The sequence below is a fragment of the Notothenia rossii genome, assembly GCF_949606895.1.
Source record: "Notothenia rossii genome assembly, chromosome: 10".
Lineage (NCBI taxonomy): Eukaryota > Metazoa > Chordata > Actinopteri > Perciformes > Nototheniidae > Notothenia > Notothenia rossii.
Window position 1 is genome coordinate 57,280,377 of NC_136908.1, and position 19,357 is coordinate 57,299,733.

At 42.3% G+C, this 19,357-nt stretch overlaps 4 protein-coding genes across 10 annotated transcripts in view; 2 read left to right on the top strand and 2 right to left on the bottom strand.

The window, feature by feature from the left end:
• The window catches only part of strip2 (striatin interacting protein 2), a 38,884-nt gene extending 35,670 nt beyond the window's left edge, over positions 1-3,214 (top strand). For all 3 annotated transcript variants that reach the window (XM_079652904.1, XM_079652902.1, XM_079652903.1), the window contains one exon: positions 695-3,214. In XM_079652904.1, coding sequence (XP_079509030.1) covers positions 695-945 — 251 coding nt within the window. In that variant the 3' untranslated portion in view covers positions 946-3,214. The remainder of the gene's footprint in view (positions 1-694) is intronic.
• On the bottom strand, positions 1,522-9,158 carry morn2 (MORN repeat containing 2). 4 transcript variants are annotated; one of them, XM_079652917.1, is made up of 6 exons: positions 9,039-9,158; positions 5,276-5,308; positions 5,155-5,205; positions 4,971-5,074; positions 4,278-4,414; positions 1,522-3,878 (listed from the first exon to the last, which is right to left on the bottom strand). In XM_079652917.1, exons 1-6 carry the CDS (start codon positions 9,070-9,072, stop codon positions 3,776-3,778), a joined length of 462 nt encoding a protein of 153 aa, XP_079509043.1. In that variant the 5' UTR covers positions 9,073-9,158; the 3' UTR covers positions 1,522-3,775. The 4 variants fall into 4 exon arrangements, with proteins under 4 accessions (XP_079509043.1, XP_079509044.1, XP_079509045.1 ...); XM_079652918.1 differs by lacking the exon at positions 9,039-9,158 and adding an exon at positions 5,416-5,547; XM_079652919.1 differs by lacking the exon at positions 5,155-5,205 and having other exon boundaries at positions 9,039-9,152.
• On the top strand, positions 5,813-16,824 carry dhx57 (DEAH (Asp-Glu-Ala-Asp/His) box polypeptide 57; the record flags this gene model as incomplete). Of its 2 annotated transcripts, XM_079652901.1 has the most annotated exons (25): positions 5,813-5,900; positions 6,511-6,544; positions 6,671-6,886; positions 7,008-7,352; positions 7,440-7,646; positions 7,814-8,688; positions 8,782-8,975; positions 9,069-9,190; positions 9,504-9,699; positions 9,814-9,938; positions 11,101-11,234; positions 11,342-11,396; positions 11,502-11,716; positions 11,834-11,950; positions 12,036-12,132; positions 12,555-12,728; positions 12,872-13,072; positions 13,277-13,553; positions 13,682-13,777; positions 14,027-14,110; positions 14,206-14,343; positions 14,519-14,593; positions 14,710-14,844; positions 14,927-15,127; positions 15,925-16,824. In XM_079652901.1, the coding sequence occupies 23 exons, from the start codon at positions 6,675-6,677 to the stop codon at positions 16,066-16,068; spliced, it is 4,419 nt and encodes a 1,472-aa protein (XP_079509027.1). In that variant the 3' UTR covers positions 16,069-16,824. The 2 variants fall into 2 exon arrangements, with proteins under 2 accessions (XP_079509027.1, XP_079509026.1); XM_079652900.1 differs by lacking the exons at positions 5,813-5,900; positions 6,511-6,544 and having other exon boundaries at positions 6,645-6,886.
• A 1,007-nt stretch (positions 16,825-17,831) lies between these two features.
• Positions 17,832-19,329, bottom strand: stmp1 (short transmembrane mitochondrial protein 1). The gene is made up of 3 exons (XM_079652921.1): positions 19,174-19,329; positions 18,807-18,860; positions 17,832-18,397 (listed from the first exon to the last, which is right to left on the bottom strand). The coding sequence occupies exons 1-3, from the start codon at positions 19,186-19,188 to the stop codon at positions 18,326-18,328; spliced, it is 141 nt and encodes a 46-aa protein (XP_079509047.1). The 5' UTR covers positions 19,189-19,329; the 3' UTR covers positions 17,832-18,325.
• Positions 19,330-19,357: the final 28 nt, after the last annotated feature.

The window sequence follows — 19,357 nt, forward strand, 5'->3', positions numbered from 1 at the left end:
ATAAAGAACACATTTAGCCGTAGCGCTGTAAACCCCATATTTAATACCAGAACATATTCCTATTTCCTTCCTAGTGGTAGTGGTGTCGTGTGTTTAAGTACCTGTCTGTATGGATGTATGTCCCATGCGTGTGTGAAATGCAATGCTCCTGCAGCTATTGGCGAACAGCCTGGATTATGTTGCCATAGCAACAGAGAAAAGGAGGACTTTTTCAGGGTCACCGTCCCTCGTGAGAGTGCAAGTGATCTGTCAGCATTAGTGTGTAGAGAGAGGGTGGATAGAAGGCAAAACATGGAGAGAATAGGGGAGGCAAAGAGGTGAGGTAAAGGATAGATATGAGGTGAAAAATGTTTTTTAATGATTGATCGTTAAAGTGTTATTAGGTGCAGCTAGTTTTAATGACTTTTTATACTGCAGGGTAGCTTGTGAATTTACTCCGGGTGTAACTAAAGTGTTATTTAAGTGTTGATTCTATTTCACATCATTTAAATACATCTTCAAAGTAACTAAATACATGTAGTGGAGTTAAAGTACACAATTTACCTCTGAATTGTAATGGGGTAGAAGTACAGAGGAGCCACAAATTGACACCCTCAAGTACCTCAAAAGTGTTTAAGTACAATACTTGAGCAAAATCTACTTAGTTACTTTACACCACTGATTAAAAATGCCCCTTCTCTTTCTTCCTCCCCAGATATCGACGCTCGTCCCTGGGACTTCCAGGCGGAGGAGTGCGCGCTGCGGGAGAGCATCGAGAAGTTCAACAGCCGCCGCTACGACAAGAACAAGAACTGGGAGTTTGCGCCCGTGGACAACTGCCTGCAGAGCGTGCTGGGCCAGAGGGTGGAGCTGCCCGAGGACTTCCACTACAGCTACGAGATGTGGCTGGAGAGGGAGGTCTTCTCACAGCCCATCCAGTGGGAGGGGCTGCTGCAGAATCCATGATGGAGGGCAGGGAGTGGGGGGCGGGGTCTAGAGAGAGGTGAAGCCTATTGGAGGTGTTTTTAGGGTGTTTCCTTGGAATGAGGAAGGAGCAGGGATGGGGGTTATACTTCACATGAGTGATGGAGGAATTGGGGAGGGGGAAGAATCTAGAGATGGAGAAGCCATCACACAGGCTATGTAGGCTTGAGAGAAAAATGGAAGATGAAGGGAAATTTGACGAACGAATGGAGCGTCCTACTGTGAGCCAAACACACACAGACACACACTCGATGTTAACATGTGCCTATGACTACTGTGAACACACACGGACAGGCAAGAACAGAGGTAGCAGCTAATAAGACGTAGCAGGAGACGGCCAGTTATACTGCCCCCTCCTGAACAAATTATGTCACCACTTTGTCTATTTATACGTCCCCCTTTTTAAAACGTTGGTGCTTTTTTGACGATTGTTTCCTAATTAATTTTGTGAGGCCAATTAAGGTGATTTCTAATCAGTTTTTATTTTTTTTATTTTTACACAAAGCCTACTGTAGGTATCTGGGTGTAGTTGATGGATTTTTCTTAAGCATTTTCTAGAAAAAAAAGGGCCTTTTTGGAAGAAAAACCACAGGGGGATTTTCATGGTTAAAACGTAGAAGTGGGATCTATCTCCACCGATGGCTTAGTGATTTTACATAATATGTCAAGAAATATAGCAGCTGTTAGTGTAAGGATTTGTTTGTGAATGTAAAAATTATGTAGGTGAAGAAAGAAAAAAACAGTACATGAAAATAGGAAGAAGTTGGAAACCGAATATACATTTTCTGCAGGAATCTGATATCTTTTTAAAAATAGAAACTTGTATATAATCGTTCATATTCCAGAAATCTAATAGGGACTTCAAAATCCACAAATCTATAATCACTGATGTCATCCAGGATTCACTTATCAAACCTAAGAATGGTTATGGTCCCATAGAAAAAACATTGGGGTGTTTTGTGCGCTGGATTGGTTTACAAGATGCACATTTGCCCCAAAAACTTCACCTTTTTTAAGTATTTTTCTCTTTTAAAATCGAAAAATATTATTCTGATAAATTTGAGATCTCACATTTGTAGTCACCTGTAAAGGGTAATTTCTGAGTATGGGGACTACCCTGAGTTTTTATATGGAACCATGCTAAGCTAACCAAACCTCATTAATGATCAGAATAACCAACAATCCTGACTCCACCCCCCCCCCCCCCCTGAACAACAGCACAATTACCCACAGTCCTCCTTGGTGGTGGCCTTGGTGAGCACGTTGCCACCCTTTGCTTACACAGCTGACACAATAATGGTGCTGTTTTTTCTTATTCGTCTTCACTGTATATGTCGCTTACGTCTAACTACCTAAAGCGGGGCTCCAGAGTTCGGAGCTCTGGATAGATTCTGAAAAACTGAAGCACAGAAAACAAAAGCATGGTCGCCTTTCTTTCATGTCACTCACACTCGGTTCAGATTGAAGTGCAGTCATTTATTAGCTCTGTATAGAACAATGATTTTGTCTATGTGCATGGCCACTGTTTTGTACCTGGTCACATTTTAAATGTGTGGAATGGCTTCTTTTTTGTTGTCTAATGATGTTTCCAGCACAATTAGAAAAGTGTACTTGTTTCTTCTCGTATAAAAAATATTATTCTGTACTAAATAGATTCTCAGGTTTATGGAGATAATATATTGCAAAAGTTTTTAAGCTTCCTTGCCATCATCTAGCTCATGACATGTAGTGATGAAGACACTTTGATTATCACATTCGTATATGAAAATACACCTGAAGCACTAAACATATACTGCACAGGATGTACTACACAATAACTCATCGTGAGTTTGTATTCATGTCAGCGACATTTCATGTTGGGATGTACTTTTTTGTATCTTGTGCCAAATTTCAATGCCATTTTTTATTTCATCGTCGTTGCCTCCATGATAATATTTTTTTCCTTCACTCAACCACTGAAGGTTTGCAATACAAAAAAATGTTTTTTTTCTACAGGAAAATTGTAAAATCAATGAAAGTAGTTGTTTCTTGTATCTGGTACTGTATTTTACCAGGGTTGTTATGCATTGTATGGGTGTTACTACAGTATCTGTGTTTTTTTTGTTACACACATTTCCATATCTGTATAGTCTTGAAAAAAAAAAATACTGGATCTGTTCTGGGGTATGTGCAATTACAGATTCATAGAGGCATTATTTAATAGAATGACAAAGTACACTGAGAGTTGCTTATTAAATAATGTTGAAGAGTTTTTTGGTGAAGTGAGTTTTTATTGGCTGATGGAGTTGTGCAGCTTGTACACACAACACAGAAGGTCAAAAGGACCCCACACTCGCGTCACACTTTTCCTCAGGCAAATGTTCCACTAGAGCGGGTACAGCTGTGTGAAAGGGGACGTTAACATATCCCCCTTTGTGTTCGGCTGGTGGTGTAATGATGTAAAAAGGCACTGTTTTTATCCTTCAATATACAGTATGGTAAAAGCAATTAAATAACTGCACCAAACATGCTTATTATAAGGCTAGCTGTCTGGTTTCAGACAGAGGGTGATGAGAGGTGCTGCAGCACAGGCAGTATGAGGAATAATACATACTTTTTTCAACATTAAAGCATGTAAATATGTCACAGTAGAGGCAAAAAATACATATATGAAATGATAGGGCCCCTGTAAGCTCTTTGCAGAAATACAGGTCTTTCTGTCAGAAGGAAGTACAGAAAAAATAATTACTTTTAGATGAGTCTTTTCCTATACAATTTAATTTGAATGTAGATCATATAGTGATTCAGACATTCCAGTACAATGATGTTTTGCCTAAATGTTGTGCTGCATTTTCAGGCCCAGCGCTGCTTTCCCGTGGAACTCCCCCGTCCAAACCAGTCCCTGTGTGTCAGTGAACGCCCCGTCTCCCTCCAACCTAGAAACACAAAATCTCACATTGGATATTGTAGCCAAAAGATAAATAACATTACTTGAACACCATGTCTTGGGTCTAAATATATATCCCAACCTAAATGACTTATTTATATTGAATAAGATGTTCTATCCAGTTTTTAAACTACTCAAGTGGAAATTAAAAGGAAATTGGTTAAAGGGGCTAATTTGTAAAACTGCACGTCAAAACTATCGTCACTAAGGCACTTAGTACATTTGGAATCTACAACTGGGACATCTTATGCTTTATTCTGGTTATATAAACAGGCTAACCCGAACCACTGCTTATAAATTAGACACAGTGCCAGATAACAATCATTTGTACATGGCCCTTTCTAGAAAAAAATTAAGGGATTACACAGTAGGTGTAAGTGCCTCTTACTTGTTCTTGTTGAAGGGACCCTTGTAAGTAGAGCCATCTGGAAAGGTATATCTTCCCGTGCCATGGTACATGTTGTCTTTGAATTCTCCTTCATAGAGTGCTCCGGAGGGATGATTCAGGGTCCCTCTGCTATGCATCTGTGAGAAAGAGAATGTTCATGTGTGACTAACCACAGACATGGATGGGTTGCTGAACTGGACTATTAGTCGCAGGCTTAGGGGTCGAAAGTGTCAGGGCCCCAATGTCTTCAACTGCAAAATGTCACTCGTAGAGAAACGTACCAACAAGGAGGATTGTAAACTTGGGCACAGGAAGCATAAAAGAGACACAAAATGACCAAAAATTGACACGTAACAACCACAGACAACTAAATACTTATCAAACACTTACAAAGAGACACAAAATGACCACAAAGAAACACAAAGGGAATACAAAGTGACAAAAATGAACCACAAGTAGACATAAAACACTACAAAAAGAAACAAAATGAAAAGAAAGTGACATAAAAGAACCACAAAAAGTCACAAAACTAAAAAGAGACACAAAACAAATACAAAGAGACCCAAAATGACCACAAAGAGACCCACACAAGTCTAATGTGTTTTATTCTATTTAGGAAATGTGGTGGGTTTGCATGAAGCATAGCAAATACAACCATCAAGTCTTAAGTAAGACATCAAAATAAGTAAATACTTTGTCTTCCAGCCACTCTCCAGTGTATATGATGCCCCCTGCGGAGGTGTGTGTACCGGTACCGCTTCTCATCATCACACCTGCACACATGCTGCACTCCCCCTCTGTGGAGAAGAGAAGAGACACTGACACACACCTATGTAACTGTATTGTACATTTGGATCTGCCATCAGTTATTACTCACCATATTTGTCCCCATTGGGAAAAATGTAGGACACTTTAATAGGTCCTTCGCCTGTAAACAAAAAGTTACTTTAAGAACCTTAACTGAACATAATGTGCTGGTATGAAACTATAATATTTACCTTGAGTTTTAACATCTTCACTTTCCTGAATGTCTGAAAGTTAGAAAAAAGTACAGAATAAGACAGAAAACTGTCAAGACAAAAGGAAATGTGTGTGTGCTGGGTCTGTGTTAATAGAAACTATTCACAATCAAACCCACCAGACATAAGAGATGTTATCAGATTCGACAGAAAACGCTGCGAAGGGATGAGGAAAGTAAAAAACTTGAATAAAAAAAAAAGTTTTGTGCTATATTAGTTAACTTTATCACCCCAAAAAATGTCAAACCGTCTCCAGATATGAATTAATATATCATATTTTGTTGTTTATTTCCCTGTCGCCGTTTTCTGTTAGCTTGTAACTGCAGTTGCCATAGTTACAATATCCCGAAAATAACAGGCTTCTTAACAGCTCTGTTGTTTCATAAACAGTCTTACTATTGTTATAAAAATTTTGTTTAGCTGAATAGGAAATTCTACTTTTAATTTTAGTCCAACCACCGCCAAATATTAATTAAAATATAACATTTTGTTGTTTATTTCCTTGTGACTGGACACCGGAAGAACACTTTGACCTCTGAGTTTTAGACCAATGAAAGAGAAGCAGGCTACCGGTGGTCGGAACCGGTCGAAACAGCAGCCTCAGGTTAGTCCATACTAGTTATGAAAGTAAAGTTTTTTCAAGTATGTATGTGTTTTATCCCGTATAATAAACATGAAATTGTTGAGGATATTCTTTAGCATTAAATACATCCGTATTGACTAATGAGAAAGCTTCTCTCTGCTAGCTTGTTAAACCAGAAGTGAGTTTGCTAGCTTGTTAGCATGTTAGCTAGTGGAAGCTTGATGCACTTTACTTTCTGACGTGCCACACTATGACACAAAACCACGTTATTGCTAATACCAGCTACATGTAGTCCTTTCATAACTTGCTATCCAAGCACGTTGTCAGTCCGCCAGGCTTGGAGGGTAAATGGACTTTGCCTTTGTTGGGTTGTTAAGTCGGCATGCTCCGTTTGGTTGCATAATTGTAGCCACCAGCGCTGTGTGTCAGTCACCATCTCATTGCTCGCACTTGAACTAAAGTGCCACAACGAGCCACCCAGCCTACAGCGATGTGCTGCTCTGTGCACTGCAGTGGATGTACAGTAGATTTTTGCCCGGGATCGCAACAAGCAGCTCTCTCTGGCTCGTCCAGGATTATTGTATACCAGAAGATTTTACTCAAACGATGCATTTAATGTCTCTCTTCACAGATTATTTGCTACTATGAAAGGACAATAACAGAACGTGAGTACACTGTGTAACAGCTGTATATTTTAGGCAATCCAGAATGTTTTGTTGATGATAATTCTAAGGCAAATTGCTCCAAATATGTCATCTGTGTTGGATGTGTTTATGTATGTCTTTTGACAGAGAAATGAATGCAAGGAGAAGAGGTGGGCAGCCTAACAGAGGAGGGGGGAAGTTTAACAAGCCAAGAGGAAGAGGAGCAGGAAGAGGAGGAGGAGGAGGAAGAGGTGGTGGCGGTGGTGGTGGTGGTGGCGGTGGAGGTGGAAGTAAAGGAGGAGCTTGCGTCTATGATGACGGTGATGATTTCAGTCTTGATTCCGGACCCTCTCGTCCAAGCAGGTATGGAAAGTGAAGGAACTAATGATCCGATTTGAACTTTCTCATAGTTTGCTCATTTCCAGCTGAATCCCCTTTTCACCCTAATCTCTCTTGTTCTCCGCCCTTTCTCTTGAATGACCAGACCTGGTAGAGGACGGGGCAGTGGAGGCGGTGGCCGAGGTGGCGGGGGCCGAGGTGGCGGGGGCCGAGGTGGTAGCAGTGGTGGGGGCAGAGGTGGCGGTCGTGGTAGCGGAAGCAGTGGTGGCGGAAGGGATGGAGGTCGAGGAAGAGATCGTGGGAAAAGCAGCAGCAAGCCTCTCCCAAGGTCCCTGGCGAGGACACGAACAAGCCCAAAGCCAGGTGACAGCGTCCGGCCGGAGATGAGCACCATGCCCATGCAGAAGATCTTCATGACTACTGAGAACCAAGAACAACTCAAGGAGCTGCTGCGGAATCTGCAGACCCGGGACTTTGATGAGCCATACGAGTAAGCACATTCTACTAAATATATCAATTATATCGATAGTTTTCCTTTTCTATTCCACAAGTAATCATATCATTCTATCTGCCTCAGTGAATCTGATTCAGATTATTCTGAAGAAGAAGAGGATGAAGAGGAAATTGATGAGTTGGACCACCGTGATGAGGGCCAGTTTTGGGCTACTACTGATGAGCCTGTGGAGAAGGCAGAGAGCCCGGTGTATCTGACCGAGTCGTCTGATGAGGAACGGCCCACCCCTGAACCTATCCTCTCCTTATTCGCCATAGGAAAACTCTGCAGGTAGTGAACACATTTGTTATCCTGCTTTTCATCTGAAGCCAGTGTTTTGCAGCTGGGCTCTTAAGAACCTAACTTTGGAGAAGATTAGGAAAACGGGTTCAGATACAGCTAAACGATTGACTCCTAATAAACCTAAACATTTCTTTTCTTATTGTTCTTTTCTGTAGGTATGGCTTTGACAGGGAGCGTGGCAAGCAGGCATTGGAGGCTAGTGGAGGGGAATTTGGGTCCACTCTGGAAAAGCTCCTCCTCCAGATTTTCAGTGAGCGCTACGGCCAGAAAGCTGTTTCCCCTGATGGTCTTGAAGTGGTGCCTAGGGATGAGTGTTTGAGCCAGAGGCAGGAGGAAGCTCTGGCTCTCGCTGCCATTTACGGCGAGCGCTTCAACGAGCGCATTGCCAATACAGTGTGGACTGTAACCCTGGACCTCTCATTCCTCCCTGACAATGCAGCCAAGAATGGCAGGCATGGTCGAGGTGGTGACGGAGTTGTCCACATCCGAGATGTCTGCCGGTTCTTTTTGAAAGGGCAAGGCTGTCGCTTTGGGGACAAATGCAAGTTCAAGCACCAGCTCCCCACTAAAGGGAGATCAGGCTCCCCAGACTCTCAGGGCCCGAGCCAGCCTGGCTTCAGCAGCTTTTCCTCTAATGAGTATGAACTAGAGGTGCGTTTTCCCAAAGGAAACCGTTACCCGTTTCAGGCACCAATAGTCGCCTTCAGCACCACCGATGTGTCTTTGGGGGCCGCGGGGAGGCTCAGCGTGACGGAGAAATTGTTCGAAGAAGCGTTGGCCGCAGCAAAGAGCAACGAACCTGTGGTTTACACCCTGATCACAATGTGTGAAGATGAATCTGCCATCAAGGAACTGCTGGCTGTCCAGCATCACAAATACAGCACCCCTCCGCCTGTGCTGGTGCTTCCTCGACCCTCTCTTCCCATAGCAAAGAGTAGGAGCGTGAGGAGCAACGCTACTGAGGACAGCAGGAGTAGTAGTGCCAACAGCAGGAGGACAGCACCACCGACCAACCAGAGACACATTGATTGTGAGACGAGTTCCCCTATTTATTCTAAATGTTTTGCACTCAGCATTATATGTTATGTGTGTAAGAGTTGAAGTCCTATCTCTGTCTTTAAAGTGAAAGAGAAAGTGGAGGCGGAGGAGCTGGATGAGAAGGACGAGGACGACGAGGACGACGATGAGGAGGATGTTCCAGTCGAGACCGAGAGTTACGTCAACCTGAGGAAGAAGATGGTGAATAAGCACAACATGAAGATAGACAACATGCAGAAAGAAAATGGCAAGCTGTGCCGGGAGTTTAAGAAGAAGCAGGTAAAGGACAACTCATCTTAACAACGTATTCTATCCAACATGACGTATGTTGGGATAACTCACGGCTGTTCTTCCATCCCTCTGTCCACTCAGTCATCGGGGCGTTTCAGGTCCATGTTGGAGCAGAGGAGGAAACTGCCCGCTTGGAACGAAAAAGAGAACATCTTGGACCTGCTGGAGCGGTGCCAGGTGCTTGTTGTCAGCGGGATGACTGGGTGGGTCTCGGTGTTCATTGTTCCCATTCACAAGGACTCAGATCAGGAAAATGCTATTACAAACAAATATAATACTAGTATGTGGAAATATGAATTATTTTGGATATTTGATTTTCACCACTCTTAAAGCATACATGCAAAATACCCCTTTTTTGACGAGTGCATTCAAATACATTGTATAACCTTAAAATATGATGATATTTGATTAAGTAACAACTCTTTCCTTCCATGTTGTACATGCGTGAAATCAAGAAGCTCTTCATACACCTGCTATGCCTCTGTTAAATGTTTTTGTTCTGTAACTTCTCTGCAGGTGTGGTAAGACCACTCAGATCCCTCAGTTCATTCTGGACGCCTCTTTAGGGGGTCCGGCAGATCAGGTGGTGAACATCATCTGTACTCAGCCACGCCGAATCTCTGCCATCTCTGTGGCCCAGAGAGTGGCGCAGGAGCGAGCGGAGAATCTCGGCAACTCTGTGGGCTACCAGATCCGCCTGGAGACCGTTCGGGTACGGCCACATTTTGAATTGATACACGGTTTTTAGCCAAAGGTTCCAGACAGCACTTCTGTGTTGCGTATGATTCCTAGCTATATGTAGCTTTATGCGTCGGTCTCTTTTCAGTCGGCTGCCACCAGACTGCTGTACTGCACCACCGGCGTGTTACTGCGGAGACTGGAGAGCGAGGCAGACCTCAAAGGAGTATCGCACGTCATTGTGGATGAGGTGCACGAGCGAACAGAGGAGAGGTGAGAATATGCAAATCCCTCACATCGGGTGCAGAACGTAGGCTTTCCTCCGAATGCATCTGAGCAGACACTTATGGGGAGACGCTTTTCATTTAGACCATTACATGCTGTCTTTCAGTCGACTGGAAAGAAAACCTCCAAATCCCACATTTTAGTTAGGCCCTACTTCAGTTTATTTAAACACACCTAAAGGTAACATTAGATAATGCCTCGTTTGCAGATTCGAACATAGCAATTCTGAAAACCTGTTTTTTCTCCCCTTAAAATCTTTTTAAATTTCATTTATCTCATACATAACCGTCGCAAATAATATGTGATCCGCTCTATCGAAATCAGTCGGAAGTCGCAACGGCTCATTTCAAAATAAACGTGGATTTATGTAAAAAAATTGTTTTTCGTGGTTCGGGTGTTTTGTTTGATTTTAAACAAACAAAGTCTTGGCTTTCAGAATATGAAACTTTCATTTCCAAAATCTCACGATAAATACATTTGAAGCTTGTAAAGGGAAGAAGACAGCTCTCACTCGCCACCCTGCTGTTCCGCAGCGCCGCTCCCCCTCCCTCTGCTGAAATGATGAATGCAAGGCGTAGAGTAATCATAAACAACACGGCAGGGTCCGTTACACTTTGTTTTCATCTGATTTCAAATAAACAAAGTCTTGGCTTTCAGAATATTAAACTTGTTTCGGCAAATTCAGATGATAAATAAAACTTTGAACTTTGAAGCTTGTGACGGCATAAATACGAACGGAGTAACTTGACGTCACAGCAGGCGTAACAACAGCCGGTGTTTCTCGGGAGGGTGTTCCCCGGGAAACAAACACAATACGAACAAACGCAAAAATACACAAACACACACTCGTGAGTATTTTGATCATTTGCTCCGCTGATAACCAATCAGATCGATGGATTCCGGTGGAGGAAACTTTGAAGGCCTTTCTCTCAAAAATGATGACTCGGTGACAGTCATTATATAATGTGACATATTTAGCTTAATATGTGGAGTACAAAAACAATCCTGATATCATTAGAAAGCTAGGAATCTCCTCTTTCCAACAGTGTATACAACTCAACATGTGTCTTTGGGTCAATGCGACTACAGGTCACATGTTGACTCTCTGTAACCGGTTTGCTCGGTCTTGATTTCCTCTTCTCTTTGTCAGTGACTTCCTGCTGTTGGTTTTAAAAGACCTGATCATGCAGAGGCCAGACCTGAAGATCATTCTGATGAGCGCCACACTTAATGCCAACCTCTTCTCTGAGTATTTCTTCAACTGTCCCACGGTGCACATACCAGGTAGTAACCCAGCTGTGGTGTCTGTTTTCAGATATGCGTAATACATGTTCAAATAGGACACCTCATTCCATTGGTTGCTTCTTTTCTCAACTTTTCTCTCTCTTCAGGTCGTACCTTCCCCGTCGACCAGTTTTTCCTTGAAGACGCTATCGCTAAATCCGGGTAAGTACATGCAGCTTCGTCCCAACAAATATTTGATCCAACTTAAAGGATGTATTCAACTCAAGGTCTCCTGGAAACTCAAGCCGATTGTACTTTTTCAAACAGCTATGTCATTGAGGATGGCAGCCCGTTCATGCGCTCAGGGAAACAGAATTCGTCTTCCACAGGTGGACGAGGAGGGAAATCAGAGCCTCGGGACAAGGTGGACGACTTGGGCGACGACATGTGGAACTACATGTCTTTCCAAAAGAAGGACACTGTCAAAGACTCCATTCCAGACCAGCAGCTCAGCCTGCAGGATCTCACGGTCCGATTCAAAGGTAAGTTTAGAACTAGCATCACGAACGAATCTGTTTGAAAGATTCTTCAACTGTCTCCAAATGAGCTGCTGCTGCTGCCTGTTATGAATGTCACATTGCGTTTTTTGTTTTTTGCAGACACTAAGAAGTCTGTACTGAAGAATATTGCTGCGATGGACCTGGACAAGATCAACATGGACCTGGTGGAGAGCCTGCTGGAGTGGATTGTAGATGGAAATCACGACTACCCTCAAGGTAAGAAACACTCATGAGTACTTATTATAGTCGAGATTTCTTTGAGAGTTGGAGTGTGAAAAGTAACTTTCTGTTCTGCCTCCAGGTGCAGTGCTAGTGTTTTTACCAGGCCTGGCTGAGATCAAGACGCTGTACGAGCAGCTCAAGTCCAACAGAATGTTCAACAACAGGGGCAAGTCCAGGTGTGTGTCCAAAACCAACCTCATTCCTATTATTTATCACTGTTCATATTCCCCACTCTGTGCCATTTTCTTTTTTTTACTTTAAGAGCAAAACCTGAATTTCTTGATAGCTATACAAATTTCAAATACACACACAGTCCTTATGATTTTAATAAATGCTTGTATACTAGGGATTTACCAAACGGGTAAAAGAAGTAATAATCAGCCTATACAATATTGCGAGACCCAGTTCACAATAGAAGTGAAAACAGTAGATCATTTGTGTCTGTATTTTGCTATTATGCTTATTTTCATGTATATAATTGTATTTTGTGCCTCCAGAGTTCAGGAAGAAACAGTTTGATCACATGGTCTCAGTTAGTGGGTAAACACTTTAGTAATCAAAGGGTACTAACTAATGTGGATGTATTTCTCATTGATAGATGTGAAGTGTACCCACTCCACTCAACCTTGTCCAATGAGGAGCAGCAGGCAGTTTTCCGCCGACCCCCAGAGGGAGTCACAAAAATTATCATCTCCACCAACATCGCTGAGACCTCGGTAACCATTGACGACGTTGTATATGTCATCGACTCCGGCAAGATGAAGGAGAAAAGGTAACGGGCTAAAGCGATTACACATCAGTTTACCTCTTTAGATTAACTGTATGTAAATGTTTTTATATTCTGTCTTTAGATCTGATCTGATGTGGATAGAGTATTTTAGAATTTTTCTCATTTCTGTTTTTAATTTTTTTCAGATACGATGCCACTAAAAGCATGGAGAGCCTGGAGGACTCGTGGGTGTCTCGGGCCAACGCTCTGCAGAGGAAGGGTCGAGCGGGGCGCGTGGCCTCGGGGGTCTGCTTCCACCTCTTCACCAGCCACTGCTTCCAACACCAGCTGGCAGAGCAGCAGCTGCCTGAGATCCAGAGAGTGCCTCTAGAGCAGCTCTGCCTCCGGTACATCCATCTGTTTGCTCTTTGCACAATGCCAAACTCCTTTTTATCTGTAAATGCAAATTAAAAAAGAAGAAAAATGGCCTTCACAAAAGAGAGAGGGTCTTCTATCCAGAGAGGCCTCACCTCCAGCACAATGTCAGATTTTAGAATATTAAAAACATGAATTCCCCACACTAGTATTTACCATTCCCCTCTTCTTAACAGAATCAAAATCCTGGACTTGTTTGCTGATCGGATGCTGGAGTCCGTCTTCACTCGGCTCATCGAGCCCCCCGCTATGGAGAGCTTAGACGCAGCCAAGCAGCGCCTGCGGGACCTCGGGGCCCTCACTGACGATGAGAAACTGACCCCGCTGGGCTACCACCTGGCCTGCCTGCCCGTCGACGTGCGCATCGGGAAACTCATGCTGTTCGGGGCCATCTTCCGCTGCCTCGACCCTGCACTCACTATCGCTGCCAGTCTGGCCTTCAAATCGCCCTTTGTAAGAAACGGCTTGCATCATAATTCTGATGTATTATCCATAACTAACTACTTGATTTTCTTGACACCTTATTTATTTTTTTTAAATTAAAAATACTTTCTCTATCTGGTCCTGTGTCTGTGTTCCAGGTGTCTCCATGGGATAAGCGAGAAGAAGCCAATGAGAAGAAAGTGGCCTTTACCGTGGCGAGTAGTGACCATCTAGCTCTGGTGCAGGCATACAAGGTACTGACTCACGAGCAGAATGACAGAATGATGTTGTGAGCATGTTGTGTTTTTAGATGGTTAGGTTAAGCAAAGTGCATCCAGACAAATGTATTAGTGACAAGTTTAAGAGAGGGCGAAAGACTATCATTGAATGGAATCGGTGTCAAAAGTATCAGAATTGGATATGAAAAAGATCGAGCCATCCCTTTAGCCGAGCTTCTATAAATGATATAATGACTGATGAGATGGACTGCCGCTCTCTTGCAGGGATGGTGCTGCGCTGCTAAGAATGGCCACCAGGCCGGCTTCCTCTACTGCAGGGAGAACTTCCTGTCTTCACGAGGCTTACAGGTGAGGCAGTGCTGTCCAAAAGCGCCTCTTCTACAATTGTGTAACTTCCCCAAATCATACATTTCTTAAAAACATGTCTGCTATGACCTGTGCAGGAGATCGCCAGTCTGAAGAGGCAGTTTGCTGAGCTGCTGTCTGACATCGGCTTCATCAAGGAGGGACTGAGGGCCAGGGTTATCGAGCGCATGAGCTCTAAAGGCACTGATGGCGTTCTGGAGGCCACCGGCCACGAGGTAACACACACAGGGTTTTATTTGTTGTTCAAATAAACATTAGAATATCATTGCAGAATTTGAAATAGAATAGGACAACATATTTCTTTTTAATCTGCCTTTAAGCAAACATATACTATGTATCACTCCACAGTCTTAGTCTTAAAGAGAATGTAATAAATGTATTCCTTTTCAGGCTAACTTGAACTCAGACAACATCAAGCTGATGTCCGCCATGCTCTGCGCTGCGCTCTATCCCAATGTGGTCCAGGTCTGTATTCATTCTGTCCTTTGGAATAACAATCTGAGGGACGTGTTGAACATTACAAAACGATCCCCTTCCTATTATACACACTTGGTTTCACACTCGTTAACTCTGTGTTGCAGGTACGATCTCCTCAGGGGAGTTACAAGATGACGAGCAAAGGAGCGATGATGATGCAGCCCAAAGCCCACGAGCTGCGCTTCATGACGAAGAACGACGGCGCCGTCCACATCCACCCGTCGTCTGTCAACTACGCGGTGAGATGAACAGAAACGACGTGTAGTGTTCAGCAGCTAGGTGGAGGGGCCGGCCTGCTGAAAGCCTTTCTTTGTGCCGCAGGTTCGCCACTACAACAGCCCGTACCTGGTTTACCACGAGAAGGTGAAGACGAGCCGAGTCTTCATCAGGGACTGCAGCATGGTGTCTGTGTACCCGCTGGTGCTGTTCGGAGGCGGGCAGGTCCACATGGAGCTGCACAAGGGAGAGTTTGTCATCTCCCTCGACGACGGGTGGATCCGATTTGCCGCCTCTTCTCATCAGGTCAGGAAGAACAGTAAACAGATGGAACAGTTTAGCTTAATATGCACAAAGCGGTTTCTTTGCACATATCCTCAAAAGTGACATGGTAATCATCTTTCTTATTTGGAATTGAATAGCAAAGTGACATTTTGAAAACAGTGGTGAGAACAATGCCCTTGTCACATGAAATATTAATAATCAGCATAATATTAATATCATTGTCTGTTTTCATAGGGTAGAACAGAGATTTGAAATTGAAAAAAAAAGGACATTACAAACATGAGTTAAATTACGATGTTTTATTAATGATGAATAATGTAAATGGTAACTTGATGTAACTCTAACTCAGTTCTTTACGGGCTTCTGTCGTAGCAAGGAGACATTTTTATGATAAATGAAATGGCCCAAACTTCAGAAACGTTATTTAATATTTCTTAAAGATGTAAGAGGGCTTTACAAGGAGTGTAAAGAAAGCAATGCGCTATGTTATCTCATAAAATGGTGTTAATAAGCATTATAAAAAAAATATTTGTGTAATGTTACATTTCTGTATTTATAGTGATAAAGAGAGGCAACGTTGAAATAAACAGATGTATATGAGTTATGATAAATAAATGAATGAGCAATATAACAAATAATAACTGGAAGTAACTCCAGTTCTCTGCTCTTTACGCTCCGCTCTATTGGTTTAACTTTAAATAAAGTTCACACCGGCACCTGATGAAGTGCGCCCCAGGTCACCACACGCTTCTCACCCTTTTCTACTCAGTTACCTTTAGAACGAGAAGAAGCTAACTTCCCCCATGTGTGTTGCGCAGGTGGCTGAGCTGGTGAAGGAGCTGCGCTGGGAGCTGGACCAGCTACTGGAGGACAAGATCAGGAGCCCCAGCATGGACCTGTGCACGTGTCCCCGCGGCTCCCGCATCATCGGCATGATCGTCCAGCTCGTCACCACACAGTAGCTCCACCTTTCAATGACCTCAACGTACCAAGCTCTTCAGTATAACGCTCTTTGTGCTCCTGCATCACTGCCACCAATTTGAAACACCATAAATTAAGGACGTCGGGGTCAATAAAACCCTGACACTGGTGAACATTTTTTTTTATTCATCATAAGCAATGCTTATGCTGAACTTGACTTGTTATTGAAGTACTTCTAAGTATCAGTTTACATGAAGACAAAGCTGTTGTGTTGCTGCAATGGAGGCTTTTTAAGCCATAAATTGCCTTTAAAGAAAAATATGGCTCTATGCAGATGATCCACAAACCTCCACAACAAATCACTATTGCTTGGATAAAGCCCTTACTGCGGTATGTGCAGTAGATCGGCACACGGTTGATTGATAAACATGATGTCAGATATAATTTGTGTACAGCGCATTTTTATTTCGGGGTTGTGTGTGTCTCGCTCACAACTGACAAGTTTCTTGGGTCCATATTGGATTTCTTATAATCACAATGACTGTATACTTGTTATGGTAATAATATTTATTTGTATTGCATGATTGAGAGATTCCAAGATCTTCTGCATGGTATTCCACTGGTTTACATTCACTGAATGTACCTAGGTGTTAGTGATGTCAAAACTACACTTTCATAAAGGGAATGCAAGGGCTTTTAAAAACAGAAACCTTTGGTGAGGACATCCAAAGAATTTGAAAGCCTATTGTCTAAAGTGACAAATTCAACTGCATCACAAATAAAAACATTCAAAGATAGCCGTCTGTTGGCTCTTATTGAACAAATGATTTCCCCAGCATTTAGCTTCTGTCTTCTGCACTAATCTATGGTTAGCTTGGTGTTGTTTTTTAACTTGGATGCAACAAAAGAATTTACAACCTTGTTGAAGCCAACCCCTACATTCATCAGTGAGTCTGATCCGTCTCTACGACAACAAGGCATACACAAATAGGGTCTCGTTGTCCCAGTTGAAGCCGTTCAGATGCCACTTACAGCCGTGCCGAGTCCAGAACTGGTAAAATATACGCTTATTTATTTAACTTGACGATTTCAAGCATTGAAGCTGTTTTAAAACGGCACTTAATGTACAAGATAGAGATTAAATCATCTTGTCTAACTGAAAGAAAAATGATTTACTATTAATTGTTGCATTCCTCTGTATGCATTTTACAGATGGGTGAATAATCTCTCACCACATTTGAAGTGACTGACTTCTTTTACCATGGTAAAGAAAATGTAATATTTACTTGTGATTTTAAACTATTCAATAAAGTAAGTACAGGAGCCAGTCTTTAGTAAACCGACACTTGTATCTTTTATCAAGCCAACCAAATCCAGGTCTCAAAGTTCTCGGCCCGCCAAGAAGACTGGGGGTCCAAAAAGACCCAAAAAGAGGTCGCCCAGTGCCAAATCCACCAAGACAGAGGTGGACCTCCTCAGCCCAGCAGCCATGGAGAACGTCTACTACATTTCCCACAATGCAATGGACTGTCTGCAGTTCAGAGGCTTTGGATGGCCAAATAAAAAGAAGACAAATAAGAAGAGAACAAAGCGCAAGAAGAAAAAGTAAATTATATATTCTTTTGCCAAATATAATGAATATTAGGCTAAAATGTGTAACATTAATGTCTTGTAATGGCGCCATCTTGTGTACACTTTTATTGACAACCCATGTACCAAAGCAGATATAAAAATGTATGTATTGTCTTTTTCCAAAAAACAGAAATGTGCCAAACAAACTTTACTTCATTCACAAGGCAACAACTTCTTAACAGCAACTTTATTGTAAGCTGAATGATTCAGATTCACAAATGTCAAGATTTGGCAGTTCTTTTTTTACACCAGAAGCTTGTCAAGGAAAACCTTTTGATTATGTGGAATACAACAGAAGAGAACAACTGAATACTCTATTAAAATTCCCTTTAAAGAACATTGTGTACACCTAATGTGAATATCATGAATGTTATGTGCAAGTTATCACACCCGAGTGCATCATAGAAAAGGCAACAGTGCCATACTGGACCCAAAGTGTTCCCGCTAGTCAGTTGTTATATTCTTTAAATCCAGTTTTTGTACAATTTATCTTATAAAAACAGGCTACAATGAAAACATGCCTATAAAACTAAGGTTAGAAATAAGTGTGGTTCCAGGCACTGTTAATATTCTCAATCATATTATCAAATGTACACTCATTGTAAGATAGCCATATCAAATAAATAGTTTCTCTCCAGCGTTGAATCTGCATCATGGTCCGGATGCTCACTCTGGGGGCTTCTTCTTGGTCTCCACGTCTTTCTTAAAAGCCTCGATTTTCTTGGCTATGTTGGGGACCTAGAAAGGAACAAGCAGTAAGGTCAATCCAATCTAATGCACATATTTAGATGTCAGTGATTTAGGTACACCTTGCCAAATTTGAAGGTAATAGTGGTCAGTTATTATTATAGAGAAAGGTGTTTCTAATTGTGTGTGTCCTATGTGAGGATGACCATACTTTTGGTCATAAAGTTAAATCAACACAGCATCAACATAACTCAAAATGGTTACCTTTTATAAAACTAAGATGTATTGCAGGACTGACTTGGTGTCAACTAGTTTTAAATTACCAATTAAAATGACGACCTTCTGCAGCACCTGTCCGACTACCTGGCTTTGTCCGGTGGAGGGTGTGGTAGAGGGCGGTCAGTGTGACAAGCAGATTACTTCACTTACTCAAAATAGGTAAATACGCTAACAAACTTACATCATAGTTTTGAGCCAGGTACATCCCGACGACATTTCCCAAGGTAAAGCCAGCCTGAAAGACAAGGAGCAAAAGTCATGTGAGGCCAATATGTCCGACTTACTGATAAAGTAAAAGTAGCATTTCATGATTACAGATTGAGGTCAATTAAAGTGACTTGTATTGCACGTTTAACTAAACTGATGGTAAATGACGCCTATTTTTCATTTGTCACTATTCACAAACGTTACAGTAGAGATGTTCATTAAAACTGTCAAGAGTTTTGACAGCAAGTTATGCTATCACGTTAGCTTGCCTAGTTTCGCATCCCTTAGCGTCCTTGTAAATGTTAATGACTGTCATGCATTACAACGTTAATTAAACTCACCAGGAACTGTAGCATGTTGGAATAACGAAGGTTTGGCAGCAGTAGAACGAAATACTGACTCAAGAGAAGGCAGTGAGTTACAATTTAGACGGACGAAATCATCCAATCTACTTGGCTAACGAAGCTAGCCCGTCATAAACAAGACGTGTACGCATGCGCGAAAAAATAAACTATCGCGTTATTT

Bases quoted from the DNA above. Each gene is read 5' to 3' on its own strand.
- morn2 (XM_079652917.1), bottom strand. From the start codon at position 9,072: ATGACTGAGTGGACAGAGGGATGGAAGAACAGCC. The intron at 5,309-9,038 runs GTGAGTTATCCC...TCTAACTTTCAG, and splicing joins AGAGGGATGGAAGAACAGCC to ACATTCAGGAAAGTGAAGAT. The intron at 4,415-4,970 runs GTATTTACTTAT...TCTTTCTCACAG, and splicing joins GAGAGTGGCTGGAAGACAAA to ATGCATAGCAGAGGGACCCT.
- stmp1 (XM_079652921.1), bottom strand. The intron at 18,398-18,806 runs GTAAGTTTGTTA...GTTCCTTTCTAG, and splicing joins ACCTGGCTCAAAACTATGAT to GTCCCCAACATAGCCAAGAA.